The sequence below is a fragment of the Salmo salar genome, chromosome 01 (assembly GCF_965601325.2).
Source record: "Salmo salar chromosome 01, fSalSal1, whole genome shotgun sequence".
NCBI lineage: Eukaryota > Metazoa > Chordata > Actinopteri > Salmoniformes > Salmonidae > Salmo > Salmo salar.
The window spans coordinates 153,596,559-153,622,985 of record NC_138291.1 but is presented as its reverse complement, the minus strand read 5'-3'; the positions used below and the strand labels follow the sequence as shown (position 1 = coordinate 153,622,985).

Genomic DNA, 26,427 nt, shown 5'->3' with positions numbered 1-26,427 from the left:
ACACTGTGCGGTTATATTTCTGCAACCTGCCCTTCAACAAAAACACCTACATATGACTCTTTACAGTGACAAAAATATACATTATCAACACATCAAATGTTTTTGTAAATTAGTTATAGCTGAATAATGACCCACAATAATATGTTAAGTGAAGGAGATGTCCTTAAATAATTCTCATCCACTCTACACAAGATAGATAAGGTTAACCTGTCACAAGTATGACATTCAGAAACACTTAATTGTTCTATTCAATACAATTATGCTGGCATAATAGCCTGCTAACTTACCATTTATTTATGCGCTAGCTCAGTATAAATACTAATCTTGTTATTTGAGATAAGATATGCATTTCGTATTTGAGAAGAGCAGGAGCGTTCTCAGCTTAGCTTATAACATAATATAGTTCATATGATTTATAGTTAATATGATGTATACTGTATTTTATTACAGTATATTTAATCATATACATGTCTACTGTGGCGTACTCTTGTACACTACAGCTATATAGGCACTGTTCATCTACCTAGCTAACAGAACTGGACTAAAAAGTATACTGAGGATATACTGAGGAAAGATACGATGATCGGTTCATCTGAGCCTCAAGCGGATCAAATCAAAATCAAATTTTATTTGTCACATGCACTGCATACAGCAGGTATAGACCTTACCATGAAATGATTACTTACAAGCCCTTTACTAACAATGCAGTTGAGAAAAATAAGTGTTAGTTAAAAAAATAAAAGAGCAGCAGTAAAATAATAGTAGCGAGGTACAAAATAAGTTACAAACAACACGAAAACACACACTAGCACAATTGGCTAAGGGCCAGTAAAATCGTCAGCCACCTCCTCCGGCACCATTCAGTCAAAATGGCGTAAAATGTTCAAATTAAGTGTTGCCTATGTCTGCCTGAAGCTCAGGATAATGCCGAGGATGTGGTGCCTTTGAAAGGAGGTCAATTAAGAGGTGTCAAATTTGGTCTGCTTTGCCGCTATTTTGATAATTCTTTGCCATGCTTAGTAGAAGACATTAATGGTAACACAAACTTGATACTGCTTCAATTTGATGGAAAACTACTTTAAGTCAAGGTAAAGCCTGTTGTGCACATGCACAGTTTTATGCACCCACCTTGTTCAATGATTTATTAGGCTTTAAGTACAGCGCATACAGCATGGATGTGAGCAGTGGTGTGTATTCATGGATGCCAAGGGAAGCCAGGCTCCCCCCAAAAAATAACATACAAAATAAATTTATCTTTCTGTGTTTCATAAATTTCCTTCATTTCGCAAGAGGCTGAATGTATCTCACCGGAAAAAGCTTTCAAGCAAACAAAATAGCGACCCTCTGTCTCTGTATGTGTAGCCCATCTATGCTGTCTGGTCAAAAAAAGTGACATTGTTGCCACCCATAGCATTGAATGCAAGGGAAGCCAAGGAGCATTTGGCCTCCCTTGATAATTTTTTCTATAAAATAGCCAATCAACGTTGAGCTAAACTGTGAGCTCAGCTGTGAATGGTCCTGGCGCACCAAAAAAAAGAAGTCTCAAGGTAAGCCAGTTTGGATTTGGCTTCAGACCAATCACGTCACATTAGAAGCCAAACATCATTGACAGAAAACTTGAATTGTTGCATCCCACTGTGTCGTCCTCCAGTGGCTAGCTAGCTAGAATTGGCACATTCCTAAATTAGCAATGGATAGAGAATTGGACTTGCGGTTTACTTAATTATCCGTACTGGCCAATGATTATAATGGCAATTCTGATCCAACAATAAATTCATACATTGTGTACCTGAACCGAGAGGATGGAAGTTCAACATGTAGCTAGATGTAGTAATGTTAGGTTAATGTTAACTAGCTGGCCTGGCGCATCATTGCCAATGAAAGGAAGTTAGGCTAGTGAGCAAGTATTTTAGCCAGGTAGCCTAGGACAACAAAAAAATAAAAGTGTATGACAGAGTCATAGATCGTTTAGGCAACATGAAAGTGGAGGATGGCATTGGCATTTCTAAGGTTGGGTGTAGGGTGAGTCAACATGTTTTTCTACTTGCACGCATACACACAGAAATCAGAACCATGGACAGCTACATCATATTTAGCTTACATTGGTTGGACTACATTTTTTTTGTATCTTTTAGTTGTTACTGTATTAGACTAATAAGCATAGGTGATTAGATGATGTTGAAATGGTGCTGGAATAGTGGAGGCAGCTCTTGTTTTCTTTGTGACTTGCGGTAACTCTGTGGTTCTAAATCAATAGTTATTTAGTGGTCTGAAAATGACAGAAACATTAACTTGCTTGACCATGCTGTAGGTCATGTAACTGTTACATGCAATATCTTTTGTGGACTTCATCAGACAGAGGTTACTCTCCTGTTTTGTGATGAAACAAAGCTGTCGTTGAATCTATATTACGGTGTCAAGGCATATGAACTAACAGATCATATAGCAAACAACGCAATGATCACAACACATAGGTTGTAATATGGCTTTTTTCCCCCCCGGCTTGGCTTCCCCAGTGATTTTACCCACGCACCGCTACTGGATGCGAGTGCACAACTGTTTAAATGGGAAAGCGTAGTTATGTTTTTGGAATACTCTTAGCTACTTACTTAGGCCCATTGCTCCTCAAGGAGTATTCGCCATCTATGATCAACGAGTACAGTTGTACTGTTGCCCCCCCCCCCCCACAATTATTTTTTACAGATTGCGCCTGCCAGTCTTACGCATAACCTAACCCATCCTCCTTTATCCGGGCTTGGGACCGGCTTGTAGCTTTTTTGAGAAAGCACTAGACGGCGTTTGTGGAACATTTCTTTAATATAAATTACCGACTGGTTGGTTTTGCCATTTAAAAAGTTGTGCCTGCTCACATGATGAATGGGCAGGATCGCTAACACATCCTTGTCCATGTGTACAACAGGTGCTACCTCAAGTAAAAGTAGTTTTTCATGACTTGACAGTGTCATTTTGGCACGATCACGTCAGTGTTTCTAAATTAAGAAATATTGGAAAATATATTAGAAATACATAATGTGATCTATGTGCAATAAGCCTATTTGCTGACCAATTTTGACAAGCTCCTATTGCCTTGCATTCAAAAAAAGGCACGGCATCCTCCGCATAATACTGCACTTCTAGTAGTCAGAGCCAACGCTCGGGTTGGCCATATCACTCACCCTATTTTTCTCTGTTTAAACCAACTGAAAAGATCTGCTAGCAGAATTCATTTTCATTCCAGTGCCTTCAGCCAGCAAAATAAACAGTGTCTATGATATACTTATAATAATAAATATGCATTTTATAATAATATTACTTATATAATGTCATTTCAGAAGTTAGTGACTTTGTGTAGGGGGCTTCCACAGCCTCTACAAGCCTGTGAGGTCTACAATGGCCTTGATGAAAATGGTATCATCCCTAAGGTAGGAGCTCTTGCCTGCCAGTTTAGCTAATGGGCAGAAGAGTGGGCAGCCACTGGCTATGTTCATCTCACTGATTGGCCGCTGGAAAGAGGTGGAGCTGACATCAGGTCGGAACGCGTCAATAATATGCTCCCTGTTATTCTGATCCAGCAGCATCAGAGTCACCTATAGGGAAGAGAATGAGTAGGGAGACTTCATATTTAGTTTGCTTTCTAATGCAGTCGGTTGTAGTTAATTATGTTAGACATAAGTAAGATCAAGTTAATATGACAGATGGAGTTGAATATGGAATCAGAAAGGTAGAGAAACTCACTTTCTGACTGAAGGGCCATTTGAGCAGAGCGTCACACTTGCCCCTCATCACCACAAAGAAAAGAGAAAGGTGTGTCCCTCGACCTGTTCCGTCCCCATTCAGATACAGTCTCAGACACATCTTATAGCCATATTTACTGGAATAGAACGCTGTGGGAGAAGATACACTTCTTTAGACAGGCCCTCAGTATCTGCCGCTAACTAACACTCACAAGGAAAACATGAGTACATAAATGTGTATTGGTATGGTATATTTATGATACATTAAAGAGTAAGGATACGCAGGTGTAGAGAATAACATATAATCAGCGTGGATCTAACCTGGTGAGAACATGGCGGGTGTTCGCCCGGCCACAGCGTCCTGCCGGCGGCGTGAGAAGTCAGCGATCTTCCAAACAAACACACCGTCAAAGGTGCAGAATTGGAGCTCCCTCAGAGTCTGGTCTGTCTCGGCTAGCTGTAGATCCCGCATGGTGAGAGTACGCTCTAGTTGACGCACCTTGTTGCTGAGGTTCTCAATCTTGTCCTGGTCTAGTCGATGTTGTCGCGAGAAGGCCTCTAAAGTGAGAGAGCTCCTCTCTACTTCTCTGTTCAGTACACACACTATATTCTCCAGCACTGTCACCTGCAGGACCACAAGGGGAGAACAGAGAACACAATGAATACCAACCCTACACTATGTGTTGCTGTATCTTCAACAACTTCATATGGACAAATATTCAGGTCATCTATTAAAGTTAAATAACAACACAGTACATGTAGGACGCCAGTCTGTTTCATAATTTACCAGCTTGATTATCATTGCCCCCGTCACAAACGAGGAGGGACAACACCCACCACATTTGGGCTGCTAAATTTAGACACAGACTAGCTTCTGTAGTTTTCCTAGCTTTCCTACATAGCAAACATCCGCTCAAATGAGACCCACCTTATGGTCAAGGCCACTGGTCTGTCCAGAGACAGCGGTTCCGCCCCCAACTGTGGCTGCAGCTCCCTCCTCAGGAGCGCGGTACAGGCCAAGCCCAGAGTCATCCTGCCAATCCCCCGGCCCCGGGGCCTCTGGACGCTGCAGCCGCACCATAGACGTCGCCAGGATCAGACGCATGTGCTCCATGATGCTCGTCTGCTCGTGGTCACTGTGCTTTCCATTATCAATCTGCGGTGACACAAGGCGTTTAGCACACCCAGTTAACTAGTCTGTATCATACTGTTCAGTGTCAATTTCAGATGCCCTTCAATATTCAGATTAAAGCTGGAATTCAATTGTAGAGGGCTGCACATAAATATAATTTACTCTCTACAAACACTAGATGTCTCTTTTTTGAGACATGGCTCTCTTAAGGGTGTGTCCAATACCCAAGGTTAGATCTAAATCAGATATACACTGAACAAAAATATAAACGCAACATGTAAAGTGTTGGTCCCATGTTCCATGAGCTGAAATAAAAATTCTCAGAAATGTTCCATACTCAAAAATACAAAAATATTCTCTCTCAAAATTTGTGCGCACATTTGTTTACATCCCTGTTAGTGAGCATTTATCCTTTGCCAAGATAATCCATCCACCTAACAGGTGTGGCATATCGAGAACTTGATTAAATAGCATGATCATTACACAGGTGCACCTTGTGCTGGGGACAATAAAAGATCACTAAAATGTGCTCTTTTGTCACACAATACAAAGCCACAGATGTCTCAAGTTGAGTAAGCATGCAATTGGCATGCTGACTGCAGGAATGTCCACCAGAGCTGTTGCCAGAGAATTTAATGTTAATTTCTCTACCATAAGCCGCATCCAAAGTAGTTTTAGAGAATTTGGCAGTACGTCCAACCGGCCTCAGAACTGCAGACCACGTGTATGGCGTCGTGTGGGTGAGCGGTTTGCTGATGTCAATGTAGTGAACAGAGTGCCCCATGGTGGAGGTGGGGTTATGGTATGGGCAGGCATAAGCTACGGACAATGAACACAATTGCATTTTATCGATGGCAATTTGAATGCACAGAGTTATCGTAATGACATTCCGAGGCCCATTTTTTAAGGTATCTGTGACCAACAGATGCATATCTGTATTCCCAGTCATGTGAAATCCATTGATTAGGGCCTAATGACCGTATTTCAAATGACTGATTTCCTTATATGAACTTTACCTGAGTAAAATCTTTGAAATTGTTGCATGTTGCATTTATATATTTTTCAGTATAATAGTCATCTTTGCACCCCAACAATGGGCAAGTTTCTCTCGATCTACAAGGCTACAAATATAGGCATATTTATTTGACTAACAAATGAGGTCATAGGAAGGTCAGGTCATAGGAAAATATACATCTGTTCCCTCTATGACAAACAAGAAACCAGTACTAAAGAGCTTTCTGGGACATTATGTTCAAAGATTTTCAAACATCTAAGGCATCATCATATAGATAAGGTTTTATCTGATTAGATATAATTGATCTTCTACACATACCACAGCCTTGCAGCCAACCTCACTGAATGGACATGCAGTCTTAGACTTGGCACAGGATCTGCTGTGATCTAGAAACTGAAGGGAAAGAACAGAAAGAGAAAGGTCAGGGTTATGAAGATGAATGGGGGCAAACCCTGAAAATACCCACCATCATTTCAAATGTGAACGTTGACAGTTGAGAGACAGGTTATTTTGATCTAAGTTCAAAGGTCCAACTCAAATGGAAAGTGCAACTACCTTTTTAGTTGTGTTATGAGAAGACTTTATAGTAAGACCGACTTCTAAAGAGTTATAAATGATTAACATAGGCCATTCTGTTCATGCTCTGGCCTCCCACAGGAAAAAAAAAAAATACTACAGTATACCGTAGTTCTTTTGCAGACTTTACTGTAGTATTCACTAATGTACAGTGAATACTGTAGTATTTACTGCAGTGTTTTGAAGACATTAATTCAAATGTTATTTGTCACATGCGCCATAAACAACAAGTGTAGACTAACAGTGCAATGCTTACTTACAGCCCCTTCCCAACAATGCAGAGAGAAAGAAATTACTGAAGTACTTAATATTGTGTTTTGCGGACATTACTGTAGTATGCTGTATACTATAGTCTTGTTTTATTAGGTTTTAAATTATTTTATTTGTAATCTTGTCGTTGCTTTCTCCTAAAAGAAACTTACTGGACAAACTAAAAGAGCAAATTGTCCATAACCTGTATATAGGTAGGACTGTGGGCTGAACGGTTAGAAAAGAGCAAAAGTGTGGAACCTATAACCTGTAGGCAACACAATATATGGTCTATACTTGGCATGTAGGTTTTCCAGTTATGGGTGGCACACATTCGGAAATGGGGGAGGGGACCCACATGCAAATACAGGTTCCATTGATGACTGACTAGCACTCTTCTGGAAACCCAGCAATTGACTATATTGTTTACATATCCTTTCTTACTGCCTTGTTTTTTGGTTGCCTGGTTACTACATGATCGAGGGATACTACAGTGTGTAGAATAATATTCTACAGTATACTACAACATTCTATAGTAAGCACTACACAATCGAGGGATACTAGTGTGGACTATAGGATTCTACAGTATACTACAGTTTACTACGGAATTCTATAGTAAGTACTACAGTATTCTATAGTAAACTGTAGTATTTTTATGTGGGCTACTCTTGGCAAGGCAATAATGCATCCTTATTGAAAGCAGAAACAGTATGGCACCAACAACGCTATGAAATAAGATTAACTGACCTAAAAATTTAACTAAATTACATTTTATTAATTTAGCAGATGCTCTTACCCAGAGCGACTTAACGGGAGAAATTACGATAAGTGCCTTGCTCAAGGGCACTGACAGATTTTTCACCTAGTCGTCTCGGGGATTCGAATCAGCCCACCGCTCTTAACAGCTAGGCTACCTGAAAGGTCAGAGGTACAGTAGAGCATAGGGCTGTGCGGTATACCATATTTTACTATATACACAGGTATTTATGCACGAACCGGTTTGGGTTTTTACTTTACCTTCTATAACGGTATTTGAATGTTTGGTTTGTTAAATGTGATACGCCATGTGTAACGTCCATTTTTCCTCCACTCTCTCTCAAGGAGCGCATTTGTTGTAGTCTGCATGGTTAATGCAGCACATGCAACAATGATGACAATAATGCTGTTTCCACTTTGATCTTAATATAAATCCACAAGCGTTCTATAATTACAATATTAGTTTGTGTTTATCCCGTCCTCTCTATCCCCTCCTCTCTTCTCCAGACCATTTCCGGAGACCTTCTCCCCTACTTCACCAACTCATCCTTGACTGCTGACTACGTCCCTTCCGTCTTCAAGAGAGCGAGAGTTTCACCCCTTCTCAAAAAACCTACACTCGATCCCTCCGATGTCAACAACTACAGACCAGTATCCCTTCTTTCTTTTCTCTCCAAAACTCTTGAGCGTGCCGTCCTTGGCCAACTCTCTTGCTATCTCTCTCAGAATTACCTTCTTGATCCAAATCAGTCAGGTTTCAAGACTGGTCATTCAACTGAGACTGCTCTTCTCAGTGTCACGGAGGCTCTCCGCACTGCTAAAGCCAACTCCCTCTCCTCGGCTCTCATCCTTCTAGACCCATCTGCTGCCTTTGATACTGTGAACCATCAGATCCTCCTCTCCGAGTTGGGCATCTCCGGCGCGGCTCACTCTTGGATTGCGTCCTACCAGGTGGCGTGGCGAGAATCCGTCTCCGCACCACGTGCTCTCACTACTGGTGTCCCCCAGGGCTCAGTTCTAGGCCATCTCCTATTCTCGCTATACAAGTCACTTGGCTCTGTCATATCCTCACATGGTCTCTCCTATCATTGCTACGCAGATGACACACAATTAATCTTCTCCTTTCCCCCTTCTGATAACCAGGTGGCGAATTGCATCTCTGCATGTCTGGCAGACATATCAGTGTGGATGACGGATCACCACCTCAAGCTGAACCTCGGCAAGACGGAGCTGCTCTTCCTCTCGGGGAAGGACTGCCCGTTCCATGATCTCGCCATCACGGTTGACAACTCCATTGTGTCCTCCTCCCAGAGTGCTAAGAGCCTTGGCGTGACCCTGGACAACACCCTGTCGTTCTCCGCTAACATCAAGGCGGTGACCCGATCCTGTAGGTTCATACTCTACAACAGTCGCAGAGTATGACCCTGCCTTACACAGGAAGCGGCGCAGGTCCTAATCCAGGCACTTGTCATCTCCCGTCTGGATTACTGCAACTTGCTGTTGGCGGGGCTCCCTGCCTGTGCCATTAAACCCCTACAACTCATCCAGAACGCCGCAGCCGTCTGGTGTTCAACCTTCCCAAGTTCTCTCACGTCACCCCGCTCCTCCGCACACTCCACTGGCTTCCAGTTGAAGCTCGCATCTGCTACAAGACCATGGTGCTTGCCTATGGAGCTGTGAGGGGAACGGCACCTCCGTACCTTCAGGCTCTGATCAGTCCCTACACCCAAAGAAGAGCACTGCGTTCATCCACCCATGGCCTGCTCGCCTCCCTACCTCTGCGGAAGCACAGTTCCCGCTCAGCCCAGTCAAAACTGTTCGCTGCTCTGGCACCCCAATGGTGGAACAAGCTCCCTCACGACGCCAGGACAGCGGAGTCAATCACCACCTTCCGGAGACACCTGAAACTCCACCTCTTTAAGGAATACCTGGGATAGGATAAAGTAATCCTTCTAACCCCCCCCCCCCCCTAAAAAGATATAGATGTACTATTGTAAAGTGGTTGTTCCACTGGATATCATAACGTGAACGCACCAATTTGTAAGTCGCTCTGGATAAGAGCATCTGCTAAATGACGTAAATGTTTATTACATCTGCAAACAGCTAGTTTGTAATTTCTTAACAAGTTAAATCGTGTTAGCCACTAATGCTAATTGCTAGTTAGTACTTTTATTAGCTAGTTAGCTAGCCAGCTGAGCTAGCTAATACAGTCTGCTATCAGTACTGATGGAGGCTTAAATCAGCATGTTGTTTGTGCAACAGTATCTTCTAAATCAAAGAGGAATAGGCGAAGCATGAAATGCTGGCTATATGAATACAGATTTAATGTAGACAAAGATTATAGGGTCCCCTAGGAAACACTGAACATCACTTTGGTGGGGGGGGAGTATGAAATGTATGCATTCACTACTGTAAATCGCTCTGGATAAGAGCGTCTGCTAAATTACTAAAATGTAAAAGGTTCCTACCCTGTCACATTAACTCTTCCATGGTATTTTCATTCGTTGACATGTCAAGCAACACTGTATTCAAAGTGCCCACTATTATTTATATTCTAACTATATAATTATAATTATCATGGAAATAGAATGTTTCGAAAAGTTCACCCAAGTGTTTTGATCTAAATCACAATTGCAACATTTGGATAAAAATAAGGCCTAGTATTTTTGTTCATATCGTGGCAGTGGGGGAAATGATCTCAAATGAGTGCAGGAAATGCAGAAATAGATGGAAATGCAGGAAATTATTTTAGGTTGAAGTTGAACAGTATAAAACAATCCAAATGGAAAAAGACCCATTGAAATAATTTAGAATATAAACTCAGCAAAAAAAGAAACGCCCCTTTTTCAGGACCCTGTCTTTCAAAGATATTTGGATTTTTACGAATTAAGTTCACAGATCGTCATTGTAAAGGGTTTAAACACTGTTTCCATGCTTGTTCAATGAACCATAATTAATGAACATGCACCTGTGAGACGGTCATTAATACACTAACAGCTTACAGACGGTAGGCAATTAAGGTCACAGTTATGAAAACTTAGGACACTAAAGAGGCCTTTCTACTGACTCTGAAAAACACCAAAAGAAAGATACTCAGGGTCCCTGCTCATGTGCGTGAACGTGCCTTAGGCATGCTGCAAGGAGGCATGAGGACTGCAGATGTGGCCAGGGCAATAAATTGCAATGTCCGTACTGTGAGACGCCTAAGACAGCGCTACAGGGAGACAGGCTGGACAGCTGATCATCCTAACAACACCTGCACAGGATCGGTACATCCGAACATCACACCTGCTGGACAGGTACTGGATGGCAACAACAACTGCCCGAGTTACACCAGGAACGCACAATCCCTCCATCAGTGCTCAGACTGTCCGCAATAGGCTGAGAGAGGCTGGACTGAGGGCTTGTAGGCCTGTTGTCCTCACCAGACATCGTCGGCAACAACGTCGCCTATGGGCACAAACCCACCGTCGCTGGCCCAGACAGGACTGGCAAAAAGTGCTCTTCACTGACGACTCGCTGTTTTGTCTCACCAGGGGTGATGGTCGGATTCACGTTTATCATCGAAGGAATGAGTGTTACACCGAGGCCTGTACTCTAGAGCGGGATCAATTTGGAGGTGGAGGGTCCATCATGGTCTGGGGCGGTGTGTCACAGCATCATCGGACTGAGCTTGTTGTCATTGCAGGCAATCTCAACACTGTGCGTTACAGGGAAGACATACTCCTCCCTCATGTGGTACCCTTCCTGCAGGCTCATCCTGCAAAGAGCCTGGATCTCAATCCCATTGAGCACATCTGGGACCTGTTGGATCAGAGGGTGAGGGCTAGGGCCATTCCCCCCAGAAATGTCCAGGAACTTGCAGGTGCCTTGGTGGAAGAGTGGGGTAACAATGCAGAGCAAGAACTGGCAAATCTGGTGCAGTCCATGGGGAGTAGATGCACTGCAGTATCTAATGCAGCTGGTGGCCACACCAGACACCGACTGTTACTTTTGATTTTGACCCCCCCCTTTGTTCAGGGACACATTATTCAATTTCTGTTAGTCACATGTCTGTGGAACATGTTCAGTTTATGTCTCAGTTGTTGAATCTTGTTATGTTCATACAAATATTTGCATATGTTAAGTTTGCTGAAAATAAACGCAGTTGACAGTGAGAGGACGTTTCTTTTTTGCTGCGTTTGTGTTGCCACCCTAGGGTCACACACTATTCAAAAAGCAAATTTCTGAACTTTTATTAACCAAAAACATAAAATAACATCAAATAACCGTCCAAAATTTGAATAATACCATATGATATGATATTTTGTCCATATCACCCAGCCCTAGTAGAGCACAGACCTTTTCCCGTGGGATCTTTTTCTTTCCACAGTCCTTGCACTGCATGGGAAACTTCTGGCAGATGTCATCATGAGCCTGTAACACATGAGGAGTGGCATTGGTAAGATAATCAGTTCATCCCAGAGAGTAAGGAGGACATTCCATACGCATCTCTTCACAATCTTACTCTAAAGTACTGGGGCTAATTGTACATTTGTTGGCCATTGGTGTTCTCCAGATAAGCGCCCTCACCTTGATCTGCTTGAAGTTGAAGGAGACTTTGCAGTACTTGCAGTTCAATGTTCTTTCTTCACATTCTCTCTCGTTATGCCTCTCTTTTTCACTGCGCAGGATGAGGACCTGGCAGGCTTCACATGGTACGCGCTCATACTCGCACTTGCCCTCGTGTTGTGCCTAGAAACAAAAATAAAAGACACTATTCAAACAAATTCATCACACGCAGCCCAGATTGTAAACACATGGACACAAGCTTTGAGAGGAAGAATGGTACACCACATTTGAAAACCCTCAGAACCAAATTGAGTAGTTTGACAGCACTTGTTAGATTTAGTGCACAATGAGGTTTAGTTCTGGGTTTTGAGATTATACCATAAAGGACAGTTATTCCTTATCAGACTTTATGTAAATTCCTCAAACTAAATGGAGTGGCGTTATTACTGGTCTTAGAATTTGCATTGAAGTTGAATGGTACTCGAATTGTAGTTAGGTTTAACACCTGACATTTACTTATGAGTGTACTGTGGCAGGAAATGTAGTTTACAATGACTATAAACTTGTGCATAGATCCCTTTCCTGCAGTCAAATGACCGGATCACCCTCGAGTGGCCTCATGGGTGGAATGTTATTATTAATGTTCATAATTAATAAACTTATTTTTTTTTATACGCTGAAAATCCTGTGTTTCTATGTCAAATGGTTTTGCTATATTTCATTCTTCTGTGGTATATAAAGTGTAATACTGGGATGCACCCCAGTTAACAATTGATTGTGGTTGTTGCAACAGTTGAACCCAGCAGATAAGCAGGCAGTTAGGGACGTTTTCAAGTTGAAATACAAACATCCCCCTCTGAGCGGGAAGCATGACAAGAGCGTGGGGTCTGGGAGTATTTGTGAGGGTGTGCAAAGTAAGCCTGTGTCTACTAACTAAAGTATTTGGCATTCATGAAACGCAAACACAATACTACTGCACAGTTCATGCAGTAACAAGCATATTATAACTGAACATTTACTATGCTTTGTTTTTCTTTGTCTCATCTCAAAACATGTGGTAGGGTAAAGGAGGGTGGGTTGGAGAGGGTGTATGGCATTTCTGCTCTATGGAATCACTCCTCCCTGAGCATCAGTGGGAGCAGCAGAACTGGTGAGTACACATCTATTTTCTTCATTTTGACCTGGGACTAACCATACAGGCATGTCCCACTGTAGGCTTCTATGACTAACTCTTACCATAAACAAACCCAAATATAGCTCCACCCAACCCTAACTTTAACCAACAACAACAAAACGTTTAATTAACATCACTCCCTGAATGGACAAAGGTTCAGCCCATGCCTGGTTGGTGAGCAACAGTATATATCTTCCCATTCCCCAGTGTATCAAAGTATGTGACATTGAATGAGGTTTGTCTTTCATTTCTCCATCTTGACATATCACACTAAAAAGGTCAGAGAAACCCCACACATCACATCTGTTCTGCATGATTTAAAAAATACTGGTAACACTGTAGAGCATCTACAGACTATCCACTAACCCTAACCCTTATTCTAAACCTAACCCTTATTCTAAACCTAACCCTTATTCTAAACCTAACCCTTATTCTAAACCTAACCCTTATTCTAAACCTAACCCTTATTCTAAACCTAACCCTGTAGAGTATCTACAGACTATCCACTAACCCTAACCCTTATTCTAAACCTAACCCTTATTCTAAACCTAACCCTTATTCTAAACCTAACCCTTATTCTAACCCTAACCCTGTAGAGCATCTACAGACTATCCACTAACCCTAACCCTTATTCTAAACCTAACCCTTATTCTAAACCTAACCCTTATTCTAAACCTAACCCTTATTCTAAACCTAACCCTTATTCTAAACCTAACCCTTATTCTAAACCTAACCCTGTAGAGTATCTACAGACTATCCACTAACCCTAACCCTTATTCTAAACCTAACCCTTATTCTAAACCTAACCCTTATTCTAAACCTAACCCTTATTCTAACCCTAACCCTGTAGAGCATCTACAGACTATCCACTAACCCTAACCCTTATTCTAAACCTAACCCTTATTCTAAACCTAACCCTTATTCTAACCCTAACCCTGTAGAGTATCTACAGACTATCCACTAACCCTTATTCTAAACCTAACCCTTACCCTGTAGAGTATCTACAGACTATCCACTAACCCAAACCCTTATTCTAAACCTAAGCATTATTCTAAACCTAACCCTAACAGTAACCTAGCAAGCATTTGCTTGTCAGCAGCTAGTTTTCTTGATAGTATGATCATCTGTAAAGCATCTACAGATGGTCACACTTCATTTGGATAGTCTAAACAAACAGAGGTTTAGCTAATCAGCAAGTTGGCAGGGTCACATTCATCTACACGTATGCAAAAAATGATCTCCTGAATCAGCCCTACTGCGGTGTAGATACGGTTAGTACTAGTATCACTACTTTCCCCCCCCCCCCCATGTTAAACTACTGTTGATTTGCAGTACACTATAGGCTAAACTTCTACCCACAGCTTAGAGACATACATGTACCGGTATCAATCATTACCCAAAACCCCCTTTTCACTGCATTAGCATAGACAAGCATGTCACATATAATTGACAGTCTTGACATCCCTTTTATAACCCAAACATAATATTTATATGCTGTATAAGAAGCAAATACAACACTCTGACCAAATAAAAAAGGGAAATGGCCTTTTAGAAACATCCCCCTCACTGACATGCCTTGTATTATACAACAGTGCATGTTTTTTAACCATCAGAGCTGTAGGGCAAAGTTCCTTCCACAAAAAAATACTTCCCTCCTGTTTTTAAGGCACTAAAGTCAAAGGACATTTTGAGATGTGTAGTATAGCAGCCAGTATCATTATTATGACTATTATTGCACCGAATACTGTAAACATGGTTAATCTAGCCGTGGGAGACTTCGGTACTTTCCACTTTCCGCCTCAGTGTGCCAGTCAAAGCATGCAGGGACTTTCCAGGCTGAGCCTTAATGAGACAAAGGCATCCTGTTTCAAACCGAAAGTTCAAAATCTGTGCTAAATCAGGCACCACAAATTCAATAGTAAACCAACAGTTATGAATTTAAGTCCTTACTATACCTCATATTCTTTGATGCAACCTGTCCAAGAGCAGCCCCCATTGAAACATTTGGCAGGCAGGCTGGCAATTTCTCTACCAGCTGCATTGTCTGGAAAAGCCTTGGGGGGGGAAACAAGAACAAAGAGTACTGTAATTACATAGCTGTCTGGTTCACTGTGAGCTGTCTAGACAACGTGGGGTTGTGGTTGGTGCCTAGTGAAGAAATATGGCCTACCTAAGCAGGGAAATTTACTACATAGTTCACTTCTCCCCCCTCAAGTTTCATTCTCTTCCTCAAGCTTTGAACTGTAATGAATCGGAATCTTGTGAATGAAAACACTCTCCAGTATTGACGTCGTTTTTTTCGCCAGGAGCAACATGATTCACCAGTGATATTCTTACAAGTCAAATGAATGGTACAAATGCTTACCTCATTACTATTGAGAATGGACTGGGGCTCCTCGTATATCTCCTCCTGTCGACAGGCTTCACAGGGCTTGGGTCCAGAGCTGATGATGGAGACATACGTCATGGGATTTTACAGTTAAACATGATTTCAGTGGATTAGCCTCACCTGATCCACTACCAGCATCTCTGATGATCACCAGTGGGATATAAAGCACAGGGCTAAACTAGAAAGATGAATCATGTACAGTGGGGGAAAAAAGTATTTGATCCCCTGCTGATTTTGTACGTTTGCCCACTTACAAAGAAATGATCAGTCTATAATTTTAATGGTAGGTCAAATACTTTTTCCCCCCACTGTAACTAAGTAGCACTTTGCAAAATACATTACACTTTTGTTGGGCAAGTCATGTCAAGAGTGGGATAAAAATAGGTGATACTCAGATCTACAACAAGACACTAATAACAGGTATTAACAACACCAGAATTAGAGAGCACGGGCAAGACATACAGTACAGGGACAGGCGCATCAGTATGCAAGGCAACAAATTACCTTCCACGTACTCCTTCACTCATAGCTTTTCCCAGTACAGATTCTATGTGGTCTGAACTTTGATAATGATTTCTTTACATTTCACAAGTCAGAAATGTCCAGTCTTGAACATACTCCAATAACTCACTGATAATCAGGTGATTAATCAGGACATCCCGTAACTACGTAACGCTGATGCTCAACTCCATTCCATCTTCTTTCATTTCCACTGCACGTTTTTGACTGGAGTTAGCAAATTAAAGGGGCAAAAATATTGCTCTCTCATTTGTAGCAGCATATGAATTATAAAAGATTCCATGATTCCACTCCTCTTTAAAGGACTAAAGATGTGACAAAACGTTAAGATCATTGTTAAAAAGAAGGGGGAATCACAGAAGAAAAAGGTGCTCAAAGCTAAAAGAACACCAGTGTGTTAATGATGAGATTAAAAAACATAAATAATTAGGCAGTGTGATATGGAGAGTAAAAACACTGCTGGTGAGTTGACATCTTGAGTAGTAATCAGCAAGAGCAGCTTGGTCCAGTGTTACCACCTCCAGAGGTAAAATCCATTCCAGATAATCCCAGTGGAGGCTGGACCTGCATTAGTGTTGATCATCTGACAGCACTACCACACTCCCACCGCAGACAGACACACAGTCCATGATGGCTCATCAAGTGGAAGGGTGAGATGCTGATGGGAAAACAACAACACCACAGAGAGACGCTGCAGTACTGCAACTACAGCAGGACAGGGTGGGGTGGAGCAGCATGCTCAGTGAGAAAGGGTTTTTAAAGGTGGGGGAAAGAGCAGGGTTTGCAGAGCCGGGAGAGTGGCTGAGGTCCTGTAGGCTACCTGGTGAGCAGTTTGAAACAGTGGACACAGAAGCGATGTCCACACTGAGCCTGGACCGGCTTCCTCAGGACCTGGTGACACTGCTGGCATTGGTACTTAGTTTCCATGGAAACAGCCAGCACATTCTTCGGTATCCCTTGGAGGGAGGAGTCTAAAGAGGGCAGGGCCATGCTCCTCCATCAACTTCTGATACAGCTTCCTGTGTAAACAAACATCAAATACTTATGAGTAGATAGAGCAACTGCAGCGAATCCCCCTACCAGGTCACTGCAAGTTTAGGCTAGCTACAGAACTCAAAACAGTTATGTTTATTCATTTGCAGCTGTTGCACGTGCGATGCATGCACAGTTCAGTTGTGCACCCCCCTAACACATCCACATACAACTTCTGCACATCATTTTTATACTATTCTTGTAATACTATCAAAGGGTAAAGTGATGTCCCTTCAAGACATCTTGTGAAAGAGAAATAAGATGTGAAAGGGGATGTATTGTGAAACAAATAGGCCTACCAGCTGCCAGTTGGGTAAAGTAGAATAAAGGCCATTGTAGAATGAATACACAAGGTCTGGCTTGTGGGTTGCTTTGTACAGAGGTAAGAATGAGAAAGCATTTAGCAAAACTTGTGATCCTGCATGTGATACTTCACATGTTTTGTCATATGACACAGCTGGGAAGAACTAGGCTAAATGTGGGTTGTGATGAACAAAACTGTGATGACAAGTGCATGACTTGGCAGTAAAGTACAACAGATTACAACCCTATTTCATACAATATACCAGTGGTGACCTGCCATTAAGGGCAGGTGGGGCTCGTTATAATTTTTTTAAACTAGTAATAATTGAAAAATAAAGCATGTTCTTTTGGCATTAATTGATGTCACAAATCAGTTGCAAACAAAGTTAACTTTAAAAAAAAATTAAGAGCCATATACACACATGGTTTGGTTCTTGAGTAAGGCAGCTCCAAAATGCAGATGATTTCAGTCCATTTCAGTGCTTACTGTGGTGGAGGGGCAGCCAGCGAAAATACAGAGCATAGGCGTTGGTAATCTTTGTCGTGATTGGCTCAGTGTTCTGTCCCTCATGGGGACACTAAATCATTGCAGATCTACAGGGAGAGCTAGGCTGTTCAAACACCCTTGGGTGTTGCCATAGAGTTACATTAGAAGTGCCCATCCAAGAAGGCCAAGGTCATTGGCCACAGATAAAATGATGTCAAATCACGTAATAGCTATCCTAGCTTTGATTGGACTGATCATGTCAACATCATACTTTCAAAATCTTCGCAAGCAAGCTAGCTAGCTAAACAAGCAGTCATCATCATGAATCACATCGACATTCTACTGGCAAATCCTTTTCAATTTTTGACATATGAAGAGAAATTATAGATAAAACGTATCGGTGCTCATCGGCCATAAACATTACACAACAAGTCGGAAATCACAAATTCAAAAATGAGCGGTTTGGAAGGCATAAGTGGTTAACTGCGAGTATCGCAAAGCAATCCCCATTTTGCTTCGCCTGCCTGCTATTCGGTGGAGAGGGTGTGTGGTCCAAGTCTGGGTTTAAAACATCTGTCTGAAAGGTTCTCTTTTCAAGTTTAAAAGGATAAACTTCTGTTGATGTCCATTGAAGTGCTAAAAAAAATAGGCCTACCTCGTCGCAGCTTGTTTGCTTGCACTTGCTTATACTTAGAGCTAAGTGTTAATGATGAGAACAAACATTATGAATTTACTAAACAAATGTAATAAGGTTTGTGTATTGTTCAAAAGTCAAAACTCATGTTGGCATTCATTATTATTGAAGGAGAATGCGGTTCTTATCAAGTTACAGAAATCCACAAGGCGTCAGTAGAAACCATATTTATTTAAGCAAGTCAGCCATATCAGTTATGGTTTTAAAAAAGGCAGTAAATGAGGCTGAATGAACTGTTTCTCTGCCAGACAAGGCTCCGCTGATAGCCAGGTGTAGTGGTGGTAAGTGGTGCTGAAAGGAAAGCGCCACCGTTGGGACAGCTTTATATAGGCCCTAACAGTTTGTGGGCACCGTTTGTCACCGTTATTGTGCAATTAACGTATTGTTTAGTGTTGTGTAGTGGCTTTGCTGGCATGCATCTATAAAAATTGGGTGAATTTGCCCCACCAAGATTTACATGCTAAAATCGCCACTGCAATATATAGCAAGATATTACATTGTAACTGCAGCATTATTAAAAGTTTTAGGCTTGATTGATTCTCCATCGAAACCATATCAGTAGGACAGGCCAAGCGGAGAAAAGATGGCCCGTGTAAAACAGAATTATAAAAACGGCAAAACACATTACTGGTATCCTGGAGACCCCAGCGTCCCTAGGGATTTGTTCTCCCTAATCAGTAAACCATTGGTAACAGAACATGAGCAGGGCTCTGGTTAAAAGTAGAGTCAGGTAAAGAGAGTTTGCGGTCTGTGGAAATTTATAGATTCCTATACAGGAGAGTGACCACTGTCGTGGACGAATCAGAATTATTTGGATAACATAGATAATTAAGATGTTTTATTAGTATAATATGCTTATTTGAGGTACTTGTCATTAGAAAGTGTCCATTGGACTCTAGTGTCTTTTCAGTTGCATGTCTACCTTAGCTGGGGCTCAGACACTTGGGGCCCAGAGAGGGGAGAGGTCAGATTTGTCTTCATATGTGAATGTGTCTTTACTTATTCTTAAACCATGTGAAGGGATGGCGTGACTAATGGGGAACCAATGACTTGTCTCCACAATGTCTGTGAGCAAGTCACTCCCTCCTTTTCTTTATTGTGGGGAGGATTATGGCAGTAAATGGACCCTTGTATGTCCTCTCTTAGATCTCGTACTTATCCTGTGATAATATATGGCCTAGAGGCTCACTCTCAGTGAGCCTGTCCAGGAGTGGGAACAAGAGGTGTTTTACTGAGGATGGGCCACTATGAGATAGCACTGACAAAGGAGATTTATGATGTATTTTGATAAGAACGCCTAAAAAGCATTCCAGAGGACATGAGCTAATGGTTCTGTTCTATGAAGTACCAGGGAGGGACGGTTCTAGGGGGACCAGATACTGGTCTATATAATGAACCCTGTTGACATAGCAGTTACTGTCTGCTGTGTTTTATTGATATCTGTCATACAAAACGTAACCTTTGTGAACTGTTACTAAGTATCTGTGGTTTGTCAATGTACGTTGAAGGGGGTGTATCGTTGCTATAAAAGATCCCTGTAGCCATTCTGTAATCACCTTCCTGGTTCATTCGAGAGAGTGCATTATTGAAGGTCAAGAACTTTTGCAAAAGTATCTTAAGTATTAAAGATGTAGTTTAACTCGGACTGGTGTGTTTGTAACTCCTCATTTGGTAATGCAGAAATTAGCAACCACACCAGCCCACTGCAAAGGGTTTGTCACACAATTTACCGATCCAATCAAACCAGCTAAGTAGATTCAATGTACAAATTACCTTGACTAACCTCTACCCCCACACATTGACTCAGTACAGGTACCCTGTATTTAGCCTCATTATTGTTATTTTATTGTGTTACTTTTTGTATTTTTTTTAAATGTTACTTTAGTTTGATGGAGCTATTCTACTACTACTTCACAGCTACAAGATGGCACTCTTACTCAGTGGTGGAAAAAGTACCCAATTGTCATACTTGAGTAAAAGGAATACCTAGGATAGGATAAAGTAATCCTTCTAATCCCCCCCCCCCAAAAAAAAGATTTAGATGCACTATTGTAAAGTGGTTGTTCCACTGGATATCATAAGGTGAATGCACCAATTTGTAAGTCGCTCTGGATAAGAGCATCTGCTAAATGACTTAAATGTAAAGTAAAGATATTTTATATTAAGTTGACTCAAGTAAAAGTCACCCAGTAAAATACTACTTCAGTAAAAGTATTTGACTTTATATATAGACTTAAGTATCAAAAGTAAATGTAATTGCAAAAATATCAAAAGTAATTGCTTATATTAAGCAAACCAGAAGGCACAATTTTCAAGTTTATTTACAGATAGCCAGGGTTACACTACAACATGCAGACATAATTTACAAACAAAGCATTTGTTGTTTAGTGAGTCCGCCAGATCAGAGGCAGTAGAGATGACCAGGGATGTTCTCTTGATAAGTGCGTGAATTGGACTATTTTCCTGTCATACTAAGCATTCAAAATGCTTAAATATATAAGTAAAAGTTGTCAACAATATAAATAGTAAAGTACAGATATGCCAAAAAACGACTTAAGTACTACTTTAAAGTATTTTTACACCACTGCAACTTTGCAGCCCCTCCACCAAAAATAAAGTTCCTCTATCACGTTCCTCTTTAAGTTCTTCATTCATCTTTCCAAACCCTAATTGCATGTACTTGTTGGATAGGGTGAATCACTGGCTCTTGCACATGAGGTACACGGTCACTTTATGGATATCATTTTGACAGTAGATATCTATTGTCTTGGCCAGTTTGCTATCTGAGAAAGATTTATCCGATTAAACTAATGGGAGGTGCCATACACAATCCATGACAGATTAGATTTTTTCAATCATTAGCACATCCATTTTATCAACTCTAGTTTCTCAAAATGTATGGCAACTTGACCATCCGGTGATGTTGGGTTGATTTTCAACAGACCTCTGATCATTGGTAGGCTATTTCGTGTAGGCTACAATAAACACAGAGGATCTCAGAATTGAACCAAGGTATGAACGCTCTGGTTTTGAGTCACGAATGTCTGTGCAACTCAAGAATATATTAGCCAAAATACTCAGTATCTCCAGGACAGGCCTACTCATCACAAGTGTACCAGAAAGGAAATTCCGAATTTATACAGCATATGAGAAATAACATAACCGGGGCGCAATCTCACAGTCCTCTGCTCCACACCGTTAAAACATAGCCCACTCAAAAAGCACTGTCAATAGGCCTTCCCACTGACCCTGTAAAGCCAAGGCATTTCTAGATCCGGGCCGAGGTGAACGAAGCCTACTTCTTGGTCTCAGAAAGGCAGCAGCGATGCACTTAGTCATCTGCTACATCCTCCTTCTCCCGCAGCAACCCCAACAGCCGGGCAGAGCCTAATCTCTCCTGGACAGATGGTAGCAGCACCTCTTAACAGACAAAGGGATGTGACAACTAACGAGAAACGTGGTTCCGTGCAGCGTGCAACACTCGAACAGAGTAGAAATAAATTCCAACTGACCAGGGCGCCAATAAAACGTACGCCTAGGTCTATGGAAGGCAAATAGAGATGCACCAAGCCATCAGATGCACCTCTGCTGCATATGCACTGGGTCCCAAATAGTTCTTTGGAAACAAGGACCTAAGAAGATCAACGAAAGTGGCAGTCCATGAAGCAGTCTGACTCCACACACACACTACTGTTTTACATTTTTAACTAGACAAGTCAGCTAAGAACAAATTCTTATTTACAATGGACGGCCTAGACCGGCCAAACCCGGACGACGCTGGGCCAATTGTGTGCCGCCCTATGGGACAGTCTGAATTTGAACCAGGGTGTCTGTAGTGACGCAGTGCCTTAGACCGCTGCACCACTCAGGAGCCCCAGTACAGTGCAGAGACATGGACACCTTACCGCTGTCACACATCCGCCACTCGAGGCCCTGAACATTACATGCTTTCACACAAGTGCACACTATGGGAGAAAGGTCAGAGAATTTGGAAGACCTAATGCAGTCTCATAGTGCAGTGTTTTTATGAACCACTAGGAGGCTAGATTGACTACCAAAAATCTGTGTTAAAGATTGTAAAAAGGAAGTACTTGTACAAATGACAATTGTCAGTGTATACTATACTTGACCGGCAGATGGTAGCTTTTATGCCTTTCCCTAACCCTCACTGAAACTATATCTAACCTTAACCTAACCCGAATTCCTAAACCTAACCTTAATTCATTTCAACCCCCTATACCTAAACTTAATTGTTGTTCTGCAGGTCAAATTTCCACTTCCTTTATGCATGACATCTCATAAATGTGTAGGACTAGGAAAAATCCACTTGAATGCCCCACCAACTCGTATTACAAGTGGGAAGTGGGAAACCTGTCTATCAAGCTGCGTTTTAGTGCTCGTCGGAGCTTCCTATTTCTTAGCTGTGATGTCGGAAATAGGACTTTGTTTCATTCATGTGGTTTTTGGTCCGAACAATTCTTCAACCGATAACATTTTAACATTGCTTATAATAAAGTTTGCTAGCTTGTTTAACATTGACAATATGGTCAAACTAGCTACATTACCCATATTGTAGTTGACAAAAACGGACGTGGTCATCTTTTGGTTGAAAAGGTAAAAGGTCAATGGTGAAACGTCACAACTCAGCAACCCAGGCAACAACATTTTCTCAGTTTCCCCACTTGAAATTCCAGCCTGTAGGGTCGTTCTAGTGAACTAGGAACTTCTGATAACTCATAGCACATGAAAACAGCATATTCTCTGTGCTCCAAGTCACCCATTTGCAGCTCTGACGACATATCACGTCAACAACAAAAGTTGTGTTAACAGAAATAACAAATTGTAATGTGTTTCTAAGCTTTTGAACACATGCTTAAATTGATTTTCGTGCATGCATTTACATTAACGGCTGTGATCATTTTCTAAATTGATAGGTAAAACTGTTCTGTAGCCAGCTAGACAATGTAACCAGCACAGAACACATTAGGCATGTGCCGTCTTGGCAGGTCATTCAGCTAGCTATTTATTTACTGAAACTTCTAATGTACTGATGTTGCCTTTCATCTTCCGTTTGATTCAGAAATCAAAAGCAGCTCTGGATATACTTCTTATGGGCAAAAAATAAAAAAAGAGCAAAACAATCATAGCTAGCTTTTTAATGACCTCTATCCTTGATTGGATTTCCCACTTAAAAGCACATTAATATACAAAACTCATTACGACATAACTGGTAACTACAACCTTCCCACTTGGTCATGAACGCAGCATTAAGACTTGCTTCCATTCAGCCACAAGAGCATTAGTGAGGTCGGGCACTGATGTTGGGCGATTAGGCCTGGCTCGCAGTCAGCGTTCCAATTCATCCCAAATGTGTTCAATGGGAGGTCAGGGCTCTGTGCAGGCCAGTCAAGTTATTCCACACTGATCTCATCAAAGAATTTCTGTATGGAACTCGCTTTGTGGACGGGGGCATTGTCATGTCAAAACAGGAAAGGGCCTTCCCCAAACTGCTTTCACAAAGTTTTAAGCACAGAATCTAGAATGTCATTATATGCTGTAGCATTAAGATTTCCCTTCACTGGAACTACGGGGCTTAGCCCGAACCATGGAAAACCACCCCAGATAATTATTCCTCCTCCACCAAACTAAGGTTGGCACTATACATTCTGGCAGGTAGCGGACTGCCAGATGGTGAAGCGTGATTCATTACTCCAGAGAATGCGTTTCCACATTTCCAGAGTCCAATGGCGGTGAGCTTTACACCACTCCAGCCGACGTTTGGCATTGCGCATGGTGATCTTAGGCTTGTGTGCAGCTGCTCGGCCATGGAAACCCATTCCATGAAGCTCCCAACTTACAGTTCTTGTGCTGACATTGCTTCCCGAGGCAGTTTGGAACAGGGCAACTCTAGCAGGGCAGAAATTTGACAAACTGACTTGTTGGAAAGGTGGCATCCTATCATGGTGTAACTTTGAAAGTCACTGAGCTTTTCAGTAAGGCCATTCTACTGCCAATGTTTGTCTAAAGTGATTGCATGGCTGTGTGCTCGATTTTATACATCTGCCAGCACCAGGTGTGGCTGAAATAGCCGAAACCACTAACTTGAAGGGTTGTCCACATACATTTCTATATATAGAGTAGCATGGTATTTTTTTGTTCTAGTTTCGTGAGGAATCAGCCATTACAATTGTGTATCATAAGTACAAACGAGAGCAAGGTCAATTATATTATATTGCCAATGTAACCAATACAATAAGATACAATTGATAAGACTGACTTCACGAAGAGAATTTTAATGGCATAAACTAATGAATGTGGCATAGGCTGCGACGTTGACCCTGAAAAAAGTAAACAAGATTGCCATGAAATAATTCTCAAGTAGAGATCCATCCAACAATTCGAGGGACTGTAACGTTTAGGTACGTGTATTTGTCTGTATGTATATGTGTTTCTACCGGACCAAAAAAATACGTATAAACAGTAACGCGGATCTTCCTACTCTGTGCTGCACCCTAAATACGCAGCCATGTTCAGGCAGGCATAGGCTACGATCGAGTCTGAATTCATGCTCAAAAATGCAGTTGCTCCGTGTATGGGTCATCGTCACAATCATCTAACTGCTAGCTAAGTAACCCAAGTGTTATACTCACCAATACGTGCTCCAATGTGATGTTACTGGAACATTTGTAATATAACTTTTTTTGTAATGTAACTTGTAAAGCGGTGCGACAAAAACAACAGTTACACATGGGATAAACAAACGTACAGCCAATAACACAACATGATGGCTCAAACACGTATCATGAAAGTAATATTTTTGTTTGGTTAGCTTTTGGAAACGTTAACTTGAGCACATAACTTTCCCTAACATCACACTTAACGTTATACATTGTAATATTTGATTTACCTGATATAGTAGGATGGCTAACATTCGATGTTTGCAGATGCGTTGTCTTCTAGCCAAGACATGAAATGCAATCATAATTGAATGTAGCACATAAGGCACACACACAACAGTTCCATTATGAGTGACACCGTCATGACACGTCATCACGTCCGCTTCATTTTCGGTATAATGCGTATGTGCCAGCCACCTCACAACATAGAAATGTTACGTTCACTCCTCGTTTCAAGTCGAAGAAGCACTGGTAGCGGCGCGTTTATGTTCGAAGGTATGTAAGTGGGACTGTATTGTAACTAAATAACCATGGACAATATATATTTCGATAATTAGAGAATGATAATGTATTATTTGTTTTATTTAGCTATGAGGTCGTATAGTAGCGGTTAGCGGAGTGTACCACAACTCCACAGTAGGGGTCCTCCATTATATCACGTCACAGAACTACCGTTTATAAATAGGGCAAACCAGTTTGGTTTCCCCTACTCATCTGTAGATCTACTGCGCAGTCTAGACCAGGGTTTCTCAAGCAAGACGCATCACAACTGCAGCTACCAGATTTATTATACTGCTCAAATATTAGACTATAAATAGTACCTTCCTGTATTATACTTATGCAAAGATGTTGGCATCATTTACTTTATATTCGTATTCTTCTTTTATTTCTTAATGTTGTTGCATTTTCGAGAATGAACCTGCAACTATTCATTTCGTTGGGCTATGTATACCATACATATCCTGTACATACAGTACGACTAATAAAACTTCAAACAAGAAGTGCTCAGAGTGCTGTCAGGGGTTCCCTGAAGCAGCAGGGATAAAACGAACTAAATGAAAATAACTGCAGCAAGGCCAAAATACCTATAATGGAAGAACTGTTTGATAAACAGTTGTGCAATTTTATATTTTCAGTGT

The 26,427-nt window shown here is 41.5% G+C and overlaps 2 protein-coding genes across 7 annotated transcripts in view; one reads left to right on the top strand and one right to left on the bottom strand.

Annotated features, from left to right (window-relative positions):
- coq4 (coenzyme Q4 homolog (S. cerevisiae)) overlaps window positions 1–26,427 on the top strand; it is a 34,220-nt gene that overhangs the window by 1,727 nt on the left and 6,066 nt on the right. The window contains exon 1 of one of the 5 annotated variants that reach the window (XM_014133948.3): window positions 12,982–13,163. The exons of 1 other annotated variant lie outside the window; for it this stretch is intronic. In XM_014133948.3, the coding sequence (XP_013989423.1) occupies window positions 13,034–13,163 (130 nt within the window). In that variant the 5' untranslated portion in view covers window positions 12,982–13,033. 5 annotated transcript variants of the gene reach the window in all.
- traf2b (Tnf receptor-associated factor 2b) lies at window positions 609–25,671 on the bottom strand. Of its 2 annotated transcripts, XM_014135136.3 has the most exons (11): window positions 25,519–25,671; window positions 16,916–17,114; window positions 15,553–15,631; window positions 15,143–15,241; window positions 12,035–12,196; window positions 11,804–11,878; window positions 6,200–6,274; window positions 4,663–4,890; window positions 4,056–4,359; window positions 3,736–3,884; window positions 609–3,587 (listed from the first exon to the last, which is right to left on the bottom strand). In XM_014135136.3, exons 2-11 carry the CDS (start codon window positions 17,083–17,085, stop codon window positions 3,369–3,371), a joined length of 1,560 nt encoding a protein of 519 aa, XP_013990611.1. In that variant the 5' UTR covers window positions 17,086–17,114; window positions 25,519–25,671; the 3' UTR covers window positions 609–3,368. The 2 variants fall into 2 exon arrangements, with proteins under 2 accessions (XP_013990611.1, XP_013990617.1); XM_014135142.3 differs by lacking the exons at window positions 16,916–17,114; window positions 25,519–25,671 and adding an exon at window positions 16,081–16,375.